General features: G+C 54.4%; 2 protein-coding genes across 2 annotated transcripts in view; one reads left to right on the plus strand and one right to left on the minus strand.

Moving 5' to 3' along the window:
- AP1B1 (adaptor related protein complex 1 subunit beta 1) overlaps positions 1 to 3,117 on the minus strand; it is an 89,669-nt gene extending 86,552 nt beyond the window's left edge. The window contains exon 1 of the mRNA XM_032394992.1: positions 3,034 to 3,117. The gene's annotated coding sequence lies outside the window, so the exon portion shown is untranslated. The remainder of the gene's footprint in view (positions 1 to 3,033) is intronic.
- Positions 2,943 to 9,622, plus strand: part of NEFH (neurofilament heavy) — an 8,195-nt gene continuing 1,515 nt past the window's right edge. Inside the window, exons 1-4 of the mRNA XM_032394997.1 lie at positions 2,943 to 3,927; positions 5,960 to 6,159; positions 7,180 to 7,304; positions 8,927 to 9,622. The exon at positions 8,927 to 9,622 is cut by the window's right edge and continues 1,515 nt beyond it. Coding sequence (XP_032250888.1) covers positions 3,045 to 3,927; positions 5,960 to 6,159; positions 7,180 to 7,304; positions 8,927 to 9,622 — 1,904 coding nt within the window. The 5' untranslated portion in view covers positions 2,943 to 3,044. The remainder of the gene's footprint in view (positions 3,928 to 5,959; positions 6,160 to 7,179; positions 7,305 to 8,926) is intronic.

Below are 9,622 nucleotides of genomic sequence, written 5' to 3' on the forward strand. Positions count from 1 at the left end.
ACTATCACATAGCAGGTGCTCAGTAAACATGTAATGGATGGATGGATAGACGAATGAATGAATATGTTATTCTATGAATGAATAAATGAATGAATATGTTATTCTACTCACTTCCAAATGGTAAGAATTGAGGGGAGAAAGGTGAAAGTGATTTGAGACCTAAGGACTCAGGACAGAACCATTTTTAGTTTCCTCTAGACCACAAGTTTGGTTGGAGAATTGATGGAATTTATTCGTCCATTCATTCATTCAACCAATGACAACACACAGTGGTTAAGTGCAGTGTAGTGGATTAGCACTAGAGACCTCGGAGGGGATAATTAACTAAATGTGGAGGTAAAGGAGGCCAGAAATGGCTTCCTGGAAGTGAGTCAGAAGGGCCCTCTGGGAAAATGAATTCAAAGCTCCCACCCTCATGTCATTTTTCCAGCCACAAAAATCATGCTTGGGATTTCCTGCTTGGAATCCACAGGGAGCTATGATCCCATGGTTGTGGCCCCCTGACCTTGACAGAATTCATCTTGGCCCCCTGGCCCCCACCCCTCTTTTACAGAGCTCCTCTCACACTCTCCCTTACAGTCAGCTGCTTATCAGCCATCCTACACCCAGAGGATGTATCTGCATTATGCAGATGACTGAAAAACCCAAAGGAACAAGGCTCTACTGGCAAAATGCCAAGCAGAATGACAAGTAAATGGGGAGCCACATGAGAGCATGGAGGCCCCGCTCAAGCCCTCTTAGATGCCATTCTCAGAAGCCTCAGACCAGACACTCAACTCCTTCCTCCCAGCACTGACTGCAAACCAGCCCCTCTGCCCCCTGCAAACTGGCTCATGACTGGATCTTTAAATGGGGGGGAAAATGCTTCATCATGTTCTGCTTCTCCATTCAGAACCAGAAACTCCCTTCCCCCTTCTTCCTTCTCCCAGCGCACTCTCCTTCCAGTAAATCGTGGTTAAAGGGACAGCACCATCACTTCCTCATCTCTGAGGGTCTGTTTAGAACCAGGGGTCTGGGAATGAGGCAGAGGGCAAGGAGAAACAAACTGGTAGAGGTCTTTTCTGGGGGATCTCTCTGTCCCCATCCTGGGGATCCACAGAAGGAAAACCAGTATAAACTGGATGTGTAGTGGAGTTGAGTAACTGCCTGAGGGGAGTCTCAGATCTGGGAGGGGAGTCTCAAGGCTCCTTCCCAGAAAAAGATTGTGGGGGTCCTTTCAACTCCCAAAGGAGAAGCAGGACCGCCCAGGTGTGTATGTGAGAGAACTTCAAAGAAAACAGGGGACTGGACCCCCAGCAGAAGGTCGAGGGGCTGGGTCCCCGGCTCCCAGAGTAATTCTGCGGGATCATTCATCGCCCCCTCCTCAGTTCCCTTCTGCATAGCACATGTGCATACCTCCCTCCTCTCCCCCTCCAAGGTAAAGGCAGAGATTAACCCCTTTCTCTCCAGGAGGAGCAGGCCCTGTCCTCGGTGCTGAAGCACCAGACACAGCCCTCCCCCACTCCCAAGGCATTTCACACGAGAATGAAAGCCCAAGAAAAAGTGATATAACACCAGCAGTTGCAGAGCACCCCAAATCCCAGGGACCCCTTTTTCTATCTGACCCCCCATTAGGGATTGTGGTGGTAAGGGATTTTGGTGTCCTGAAAGCATCCCACCACTTCACTGGGGGCTAGAAGGGATGCCTATCACTGCACCCACTTCTCTGTTGTGGGGGTTGGGGGAGGGATGACAAGTCAAAGTGGAGGAAATGAGGAGGAAAGAGGGAGAAAGAAGGACTTCTTTGTGGGAAAGTGGCTACCGCGTCCATGGGCAGTATATGGGCTTCCCTTCCCTAGTTCAGCCATAGACTCCCCCAAAGCAGAAGCTGCTGGGGGTCTCTAGTTGCAGCCTATCTCAGGGCAAGACCCCTCTTGGTACAGATGGGAAAACCAGGGGGGTGGGGACACATCTTGTCCAAGGTCATTTGGCCAGGTGACTGTGGAGCTGATCTCAGAGTGTAGACCCTGGCCTGAATGACTCCTAGGACACCTGTCACTTCTCCCCACCCCACACAGGCGCTAGCTCCCCCAACTTCATGCCCAGTCCCCACAGAACCCCCACTCTGGGTTCTCTGACCCTCACACAGCCCACATTCCTTCTGCCTATTCAGGGGACCCTCTGCCTCCTTCACCGAGGGCCCTCCTTGCTGGGGCCAGCTGCAGGGTCTCCCTCCTCCTATACTGCAGAGACCACTGTGTCTCCCATCCTGGCTTCCCTCTCTCCATTCTCTGAGGTGTCTTCCATACCCCCAATTCAGGGTAGCCTTGCCGCCCTTCCCAACTCCAAGTCCCCCTCCCCTATTCCGCAGCCGGCTGCATTTCCTCCTGGCGGTTTCCTAACTATTAGGGAAAGAGTAACTCCATTCAGGAGTCTTCTATCTCTACCTTCTGTAGCATCCACCATGAGTCCATTTAGGATTACTTTGCTTCCTCCCCTATTCCGGGCTGGCTCCAGACACGCTGCACCCCCTATCCTGAGGTCCTCTCTAACTTTCAGGAAAATCTTGTGCCCCCCTCTCATTCAAGGGCTTCCTCATCCTACTGACTACAGAGTCATTCATCGCTCCATCCCAAAGGCACCCTGCCCCTATTCCCACCAGGACTCCTTGTCCTCTCCCTATTTCGGGCCCCTTCTCTATTTCCGAACAAAGTAGCAGGGTCTTCTGATTCGCACCCAGGGGTCCCCGCCGTTCCACTCCAGGAGTCCTCTACCCCCTCACCCGACCTCGGGGTGCTCCACTGACGCCGCGTCGATTCCCCTTCACTCCTGAGTCCCCCTGCCCCGCCCCTCTCACTGCGGCGGAGCGGCCGGGCCCCGGCAGCGGGGGAGGAGGCGGAGAGGGCGGGGCCCTCCTCCCCTGCCCCCTCCCCCCCCACTGCCAAGGGGCTGGACCCGACCGGGCTTCTATAAAAAGGCCGGCATCCCCCGTCCTGCCGCAGTGCCGCCCGCCCCGTCCTGGCCTTGGGTATCCCCCTCCGCCAGCGGCCGCACCTGCTCCGGCCATGATGAGCTTCAGCGGCGCGGACGCGCTGCTGGGCGCCCCGTTCGCGCCGCTACATGGAGGCGGCAGCCTGCACTACGCGCTGGCCCGCAAGGGCGGCGCGGGCGGAGCGCGCTCTGCTGCCGGTTCATCCAGTGGCTTCCACTCCTGGGCGCGGACATCCGTGAGCTCCGTGTCGGCCTCCCCGGGCCGCTTCCGCGGCGCAGCAGCCACCTCAAGCACCGACTCGCTAGACACGCTGAGCAACGGACCAGAGGGCTGCGTGGTGGCAGCAGCAGCGGCCCGCAGCGAGAAGGAGCAGCTGCAGGCGCTGAACGACCGCTTCGCAGGCTACATCGACAAGGTGCGGCAGCTCGAGGCTCACAACCGCAGCCTGGAAGGCGAGGCGGCGGCCCTGCGGCAGCAGCACGCTGGCCGCGCCGCCATGGGCGAGCTGTACGAGCGAGAGGTGCGCGAGATGCGCGGCGCTGTGCTGCGCCTGGGCGCGGCGCGCGGCCAGCTGCGCCTGGAGCAGGAGCACCTGCTCGAAGACATCGCACACGTGCGCCAGCGCCTAGACGACGAGGCCCGGCAGCGGGAGGAGGCCGAGGCGGCGGCGCGCGCACTCGCGCGCTTTGCGCAGGAGGCTGAGGCGGCGCGCGTCGAGCTGCAGAAGAAGGCGCAGGCGCTGCAGGAAGAGTGCGGCTACCTGCGGCGTCACCACCAGGAGGAGGTGGGTGAGCTGCTCGGCCAGATCCAGGGCAGCGGCGCCGCGCAGGCGCTGGCGCAGGCCGAGGCGCGCGACGCCCTGAAGTGCGACGTGACGTCGGCGCTGCGCGAGATCCGCGCGCAACTTGAAGGCCACGCGGTGCAGAGCACACTGCAGTCGGAGGAGTGGTTCCGAGGTTCGTAGGCGCGTGGGGGAGGGGGCGCCCCCTCCTGGCCGGGCTGGGTGCACTCTGTGTGCAGGTGGCTGGGCTGGAGGGTGTGCTGTTCAGCTTCTCCCTGCAAAGTGCATTCCTCTTCGTTAAATAACAGTTTTACCCCGGGTCTCTGGAGACGCCCTCTCCCTTCCTTGAAATTCTGGGTTGTCCTTTGGCTGCCCTCCTCCAGGGTCCTTATATCTGTCCTGCGACTCTGGGTCCCCTCTGTTGCCCCCGCCCAAGATTAGGTAACCCCACTCCAAGGGTCCCTTTCCATCAGGTTCCTTCTACAGTTCCAAAGCAGTGCCAGCTTCTACTTACAGGCACTGGGGACCCTTTGCCCTTCAAAGTAACATGCCTTCCCTGCCCAACACTGTTCATCCCCCTTGCCTGCACTCTGCAGGGGACCTCATTCTCCAGACCCCTATCAGGCTCCTCCCCAGTGGGGCATTCTCACATCCTTTCTTCCTGGGAGATATCATCACCCCAACCAATGGGTACATGAGGCTGAGGTGGCCCCTTAATGTCCTCTCTCCCCTTGAGAAGCTGGAAGCTTCTCAAGCTCTCCCCTCCTCCAACTCTGTGCTGCTCTGAGTCAGCTAGATTGCAGCTGCAGCAGCTCTGAAGCTGTACCCATCAGCTGCAGGGTGACCTTGGGCAACGCTTGCCTTCTCTGGTTTTCATTTCTTTGGGGCTTGAGAGGGGAGGGGGTTGACCAGCTGAGCCTCTTACTCAGGGGGAGCAACATGATACTTCCTGAAACCGTGTAAAACTTGCATTTTCCTTGGGAGAGGGTGCAGAAGCTCCAGCGATTTTTCAGACAGGTCTGTGGTCCACATGGGTAAGAATCCTCACCCACCTTGATGGTTTCTAAGTCTTGAGCCAACACTAGCAGGGAAAGCCAGGAAAGCTGGGACTCAGATGCATGGTTTTCCCCATTACTTTTCCTCTCCTTTGCAGTGGCAGTCCCTTCTCCTCCCCCATCTCTGCGGTAAGACTCCTCCCAGAGCAAACCTCTCTGCTATCTTGGGCTTTGTCCTTTACACAGACAAACCATCCCAGGACTTCTGGCCCACCCAGCTGGCTTCCCTTCCCCCCTCCTCACTCTCCCAAGACTCAGGCCCTGGGTTTTACTATCTTGGGATTCACGATTTTCACTTTCAGGAGATGTAGACTAGTCTCCAGACCTCCAATAGTCCTAGAAGATCTTCTGGGAACCAGCAGCCCATTGCTCACAGGGGCCAGGGTGTGGCTGCCATTGACACAAGGACTCCTGTGCTAGAGAATGCACAGCCAGGTGGGGGAAGGGACAGAGACGCTGGCACGTGGGCCCCAGGCTCTGCAGTGACCTTGGGCTCTCCACAGCCAAAACCTACAAGGAAGGGGCTATGGCTACACAGTGGCTCACAGCACCTTCATGCCTCCAGAGGTCACAGGCTCATTAACTTGATCAGCCACAAGGTCAGAGGTAAGCCCTGTTGGCCGAGTTCTACGTCTGAATCCCCAGCACTGCCAGCCCTTGCTGGGGAGCTGAACCAGGTATTAGGACCAGAATTGGGGGCTTCCTCTGTCCTGTGGGGTTTCAGATCCTGAATTGGGGGAGGCAGTCTCATTTTTGGAACCAGATAGACACTAGATTTGAATCTGCTGCGTATTACTAGCTGGCCTTGGACAGTAGTAATTTGCCTATCACAAAGGAGAGGGTATTTTTTTTTTTAAAGATTTTATTTATTTATTCATGAGAGAGAGAGGCAGAGGGAGAAGCAGGCTCCCAAGGAGCAGGGAGCCCGATGCGGGACTCGATCCCAGGACCCTGAGATCATGACCTGAGCCGAAGGCAGACGCTTAACCATCTGAGCCACCCAGGCGCCCAAAGGAGAGGGTATGTTAAGAATCCAAGATGGCACCAGGCACTCAGTAGGTCTTCAACCCATGTGTGTCACCTTTGGGATCTGGGCACTAGAATCCAAATCCAGGTGTGTCAAACTCTGTGCCCTGTCTCCTTCTCCCCCAGTGAGGCTGGACCGACTATCAGAGGCAGCTAAGATGAACACAGATGCCATGCGCTCAGCACAGGAGGAGATAACAGAGTACCGCCGCCAGCTACAGGCCAGGACCACAGAGCTGGAGGCTCTCAAAGGCACCAAGGACTCACTTGAGAGGCAGCGCTCTGAGCTGGAGGACCGTCATCAGGCTGACATCGCATCCTACCAGGTGGGCAGGGATGGGGCAGAGAGCCAGACTACCTTCCCTGGTTGGGTGATCCTGGACAAGTCACTGGCCCTCTCTCAGCAAGGTTATGGTGGTGAAGACTGTGGGCCTTGGAGTCAGACATGCAAGGGGTACCAGTATGTCTTTCTAGCTGAGTGGCCCCAGGAAAGTTATCGGCCTCTCTGAATCTGAACTCCTCCAGTGCAATGGTGGGGGCGGGGGGGGGGGGGGGGAGAATGTCCACGTTGCAGAGCTGTGAAGGCTAAAGAGATGGACAGACTTTTCATGAGATGAGTGTGAGCCTGCTCCAGCAGGGTCTGGGTCACAGTGGGCATTTGGTAAACCATAACCAGTGTCTGTGAGCGTGGGTAGCCTGGGGAAGGCCTTGGCAGGTTCCTTCCATTAAAGACAGCTGGCAAAAGAAGATAACACTTTTAAAGAACTTATTATGCAAGTTAATATGTGGTGACTGTGGACAAATTAGGAAATGGAGAAAGCAAAAAGGAGGCAATAAAAATCAGCCATAATGGTTCGCTTTCAGCAGCGGCTCAGTGAGCCTGGGGACAGGGAAGAAGCTTCCACTGCTATTTAGTGGGCTTCTGTGTATGGCTTCAGTCCTCAGCTGCAGGTGCTTCTTCAGCCCTTACTGTGCGGCAGGCACTTGGGAGCATCAGGAGCCAAAGCAGACAGGGCTCTGTTCCTGCGGAGCGTTTCCTAAGCTTAAGAGATCTGTGAAACTTCACCCGTCATCCCACTGACCAGTGATAGCCATTGTTGGTGGCTGGTGTGTTTTATTCTAAACCATTCCCCAGGCTGAGATTGAATGCACACACAGCAGGATTTTTGCTCCAGGTGGTTTCCATGGCCACAAATGAGGCTCCCCCAGCTTTGGCAGTGTGGGTGTTGGCCCCAGTGAGCCTGGCTAGATGGGACTTTGGGTTTCCATGGTGTGCCCTAGCTTCTCCAGTGCTAAGGGCCAGGCGCTGGCTGGTGTGTGACCTGTGTGTGACCTCTCCTCCCCAGGAAGCCATCCAGCAGCTAGACGCCGAGCTGAGGAACACCAAGTGGGAGATGGCAGCCCAGCTCCGAGAGTACCAGGACCTGCTCAATGTCAAGATGGCTCTGGATATTGAGATTGCCGCTTACAGGTGAGGTGGGCCGGGGGCGCTTTTGGGATGGTGGGGAGCCCTTGCATTCTTATGAGAAGCTTAGCACCGAGTTTCAAGTTCCCAGCAAGGCGACCTGCCTGTCTCAGAGACAAAAAAGAATTTTTTTTTATTGTGGTAAAATGTATGATATAAAATTTGCTATTTAACCATTTTTAAGTATACCGTTCAGTGGCAGTGAGTACATTTACGTTGTTGTGCAACCATCACCACCATCTATCTCTAGAACTTTTTTCATCTTTCCAAACTGAAACCCTGTGCTCACTAAAGAATTACTCCCCACTCTCCTTTCCTCTGGCCCTGGCAACATCATTCTACTTTCTGAATTTCTCGAAAGTCTTGAGAGTGCCTTCTTTTCATTCTGCCAGTGACTCGGAGGATTAACGTTCCTCACCCCTCCAAATCCAGCCAGCTAGAGGCCTGCTGGAGGGAGGGAAAGGAGGTACTTGAGTTGTCAGGGACCTTGACAACTCTCTTAGGGTTTTTTGGCTCCCTGAGCTTTTGTTTCCTGGGGAAATAAAGTGGAGATGATAACAGTACTCCTATCACAGGGTTGTGGGGAAGGAGGAACTAATCCAGTTCCGGAGCACATCCAGGTACTGCTGGGCGGCCATAGAGAAAGCCCGCAGTAAATGGTAGCCATGAGAAGCCCATGAGACCTCCCAGCTTAGCAATTTCTTGCTGAGAAGCAGGCTGACCCAGTGAAGATGTGTCCCAGTTGCTGGCAGGTGACTCTTCACATCCCACCTCTTGGGTCTAGTCTATAATCCTGCTGCTCTGAGTGTGGTCCGTGAACCGCACAACTGGCATCTTCACAAGCATGTTGGAAGGGCAGATTCTCAGGCCCCACCCCAGATCTACTGAATCAGAATCTGCATTTTAACCAGATCCCTGGGGGGATTTGCATGCTGTTAAATTTGCAAAGCACTGGTCTCTAGGGGTAACCCCTAAACCTACTGTGAGTCGGGCACTGCCAGGTCCTTTTTATTCATTATCTCACTGAAACAACCCTCTGAGGTAGGGACTCTTATGACCCTCTTTTTCCCACTGAAGGAACAGACTTGAAGAGTTTGAGTGGCTTGGCTGAGGTCACATACCTACTGAGTAGGAAAGAATAGACACTGCTGCCCCCACCCTATTCCTAAAACTCAAAGGATGAGAATATAAAGTGACCAGAGACCCTTGAAATTCCAATGGGAATAGTTTAAGACCTCTTAATCCCAAATTTATAAATGTGGAGTTGTTTGCTCAGACTCCCCCCCTCCACTTGAACATTTTAGTTGAGGCACAGTTAATGTAATTTTTGTTAATAGAGGTGTTCTCTCTTGAGGGCCATTTTGGGGTGGGGGAGTTGTTTTATAACTTGCAGCCTTAGCCGCATAAAACAAGAGCAACGCCATTGGGGTACAGATTCTGGGTGGTCCCTGGGATGATTTGTTAAGTGACTTTTTCCAGGCTCAAAGTGCCCACCATTCACATTCCTTCCTCCACCAAAGTCCATATTATTGGATTCTGTGGATCTTCAGAGTAACTCAGGAAGACCCCCAACTCCTCAGTCTGCTCTGAGTTAATAATAGTAATGTGTCCCATTATCCATTCTGCAGAAAACTCCTGGAGGGCGAAGAATGTCGGATTGGCTTTGGCCCCAGTCCTTTCTCCCTTCCAGAAGGACTTCCCAAAATCCCTTCTATATCCACACACATAAAGGTCAAAAGTGAAGAGAAGATCAAGGTGGTAGAAAAGTCAGAAAAGGAAACTGTGATTTTGGAGGAACAGACAGAGGAGATCCAAGTGACTGAAGAAGTGACTGAAGAAGAAGAGAAAGAGGCCAAAGAGGACAAAGGCAAGGAGGAGGAAGCAGAAGGGGGAGAAGAAGAAATGAAGTCTCCCCCAGCAGAAGAGGCTGCATCTCCAGAGAAGGAAGAGGCCAAGTCACCAGTGGGAGCCAAGTCCCCAGTGAAGGAAGAAGCTAAGTCCCCAGCTGAGGCCAAGTCCCCAGTGAAGGAAGAGGCCAAGTCCCCAGAAAAGGCTAAGTCCCCCATGAAAGAAGAAGCAAAATCACCAACTGAGGCCAAGTCCCCAGTGAAGGAAGAGGCCAAATCTCCAGCTGAGGTGAAGTCCCCTGAGAAAGCTAAATCCCCCGTGAAAGAAGAAGCAAAATCTCCGACTGAGGTGAAGTCCCCAGAGAAGGCCAAGTCCCCAGCTAAGGAAGAAGCAAAGTCCCCAGTGGAGGCCAAATCCCCCGAAAAGGCCAAGTCTCCAGTGAAGGAAGAGGTCAAGTCCCCCGAGAAGGCCAAGTC

The sequence above is a fragment of the Phoca vitulina genome, unplaced genomic scaffold, assembly GCF_004348235.1.
Source record: "Phoca vitulina isolate PV1807 unplaced genomic scaffold, GSC_HSeal_1.0 scaffold82, whole genome shotgun sequence".
Lineage (NCBI taxonomy): Eukaryota > Metazoa > Chordata > Mammalia > Carnivora > Phocidae > Phoca > Phoca vitulina.